The sequence below is a fragment of the Lottia gigantea genome (genome assembly GCF_000327385.1).
Source record: "Lottia gigantea unplaced genomic scaffold LOTGIsca_7, whole genome shotgun sequence".
Lineage (NCBI taxonomy): Eukaryota > Metazoa > Mollusca > Gastropoda > Lottiidae > Lottia > Lottia gigantea.
Window position 1 is genome coordinate 531,784 of NW_008710370.1, and position 1,989 is coordinate 533,772.

Sequence of the window (1,989 nt, forward strand, 5' to 3'; positions counted from 1 at the left end):
GCCACTTTCGCAAATTTCTTGTACTTCATAAGACTATTAAGATTATTCAATACCCTATCATCCTTAAAATGAATGGGACCGTAGTTAACTTTATCCAAATAGCTAAGTAGTCTACTTCCACATAGGGAGATGTAGATTGGATTATTATGGTATTATAGGAATATGGGATTCTGAAATACCGGAATAATAATATAAAAAATGGTAAAATAATGGTTATAATATAAATTTAATGTGAACATTCACATTGGTGCCATAATCCATAAGATGGTGTATTGGAACCCTTGCAAGGTACAAATTCCCACGTGACTTCAGGATTGTCCCATCCTAAATGTGATACTTGTTTAGCCCCATTTTCAACATCAAAATGAACCTCATAACCATATTTATTAGGATGGCTAACATGTCCAGGACCACCTGTCTGTGCACACCAGTCTTGGTTTGGTGCCCAAGGTGGACATAAGTTGGTAATCATAAAAGTGTGTGAAGCTAAACTTTTTGGAGCAGTTCCTCTATTTTGAACGAAACCACCTGCAAAGCAAAATAAAGTAGGCTAGTGGTGAAGCAAAAAGTCGCAGACACACAAAATTGCTGAGGCAGGAAAACCTCACCTTTTTGGAACACCTACATCTGTTCTGTAATCTGGATCGGATCGATAGGTCTATCCCTTTCTGAGATCTCTACACATGACATACCAATAGGCCAATGACTCTACAGATGGACCCAATGAAAGTTGCGATGTCAATAACTATACAGATTCTATATGCACGTGTATATCGTTCACTTGTTAATGTAAGGTCCACAAAGGGAAATTACTCTCGTGGAATTTACGTCATTACGTCATGCGAGTGAACAAAAAGTATACTTATTTAAGAATTGAAGTGTGAAGATACTGAAAATAGAACTACACCAAATCATTGAACATACGTAAGTTTATTTTGCTGAACATTATCAACCCCAATTAGTTTTATAAAGAGTACAGTCCGAGAAGCTCTTGCCCTTTCGACAGGTTGAAACAGATAATTGGCAAGTGGTATCCACGAAACGAAACGAAACATTTCGATCTGTATTTTAACCTAATCTAGACTCACTACATCCATACCTGTAGGGGTAAGCTTTACACATTTTCCACAAGATTGACCACACCATGTTTTCTTGCCTTGAGTTGTATCAAATAAGTTCTGACTTGCTGCTACGACTAAATGATCGTGATTCCATGAAAACTGCGTATCGCCATGACCACAGCCGCATGCACCCTTATGATGGTCGATGTAGTTAGTGGTAGAAGCACAAAATTTCCCATTAAACATTCTTACCCCATTATGCAGTTGACATTTCTGGTTAGCGTGGCTGAATGCTTGAAAGAGAAAGTATATTGGACATTCAATTTGTTGAGCAACTTTGCATTGTACTGTAGCATAATTTCACGAGTATTTACTGTGGTTTTAACTGAAACAATACAAGATGAGCATCTTATTTTGTAACTAACTTTGGACTTCTTAAAAAGTATTCCATTCCTTACGTCATATCTTTCCAACTTTATAGGCCTATAGCTAGCAGACGACAGGTTCTGGTTAGCGTGGCTGAATGCTTGAAAGAGAAAGTATATTGGACATTCAATTTGTTGAGCAACTTTGCATTGTACTGTAGCATAATTTCACGAGTATTTACTGTGGTTTTAACTGAAACAATACAAGATGAGCATCTTATTTTGTAACTAACTTTGGACTTCTTAAAAAGTATTCCATTCCTTACGTCATATCTTTCCAACTTTATAGGCCTATAGCTAGCAGACGACAGGTTCTCTTGTTAAAATGAGGTTGTCAATTAGTTCTAGAGGGTCTTTCCTGTTCAAAAATGGTATTAAACCAGTCCATACGATACGAAAATAAAAACAAAAGCTTGCTTAAAACATCGGCTGTCGAAATTTCAGTGGAAACGCTGTTTATGATGTCACACTTACCCACGAAAACAGCCAAACATAAAAGTCTG

The 1,989-nt window shown here is 37.0% G+C and overlaps 1 protein-coding gene across 1 annotated transcript; it reads right to left on the reverse strand.

Annotated features, from left to right (window-relative positions):
- Positions 1-207: 207 nt before the first annotated feature.
- LOTGIDRAFT_229420 (hypothetical protein) lies at positions 208-1,989 on the reverse strand. Its single transcript, XM_009065397.1, has 3 exons — positions 1,961-1,989; positions 1,100-1,354; positions 208-528 (listed from the first exon to the last, which is right to left on the reverse strand). The coding sequence occupies exons 2-3, from the start codon at positions 1,305-1,307 to the stop codon at positions 227-229; spliced, it is 510 nt and encodes a 169-aa protein (XP_009063645.1). The 5' UTR covers positions 1,308-1,354; positions 1,961-1,989; the 3' UTR covers positions 208-226.

Bases quoted from the DNA above. Each gene is read 5' to 3' on its own strand.
- LOTGIDRAFT_229420 (XM_009065397.1), bottom strand. From the start codon at position 1,307: ATGTTTAATGGGAAATTTTGTGCTTCTACCACTAACTACATCGACCAT. The intron at 529-1,099 runs GTATGGATGTAG...TTTGCTTTGCAG, and splicing joins TGTAAAGCTTACCCCTACAG to GTGGTTTCGTTCAAAATAGA.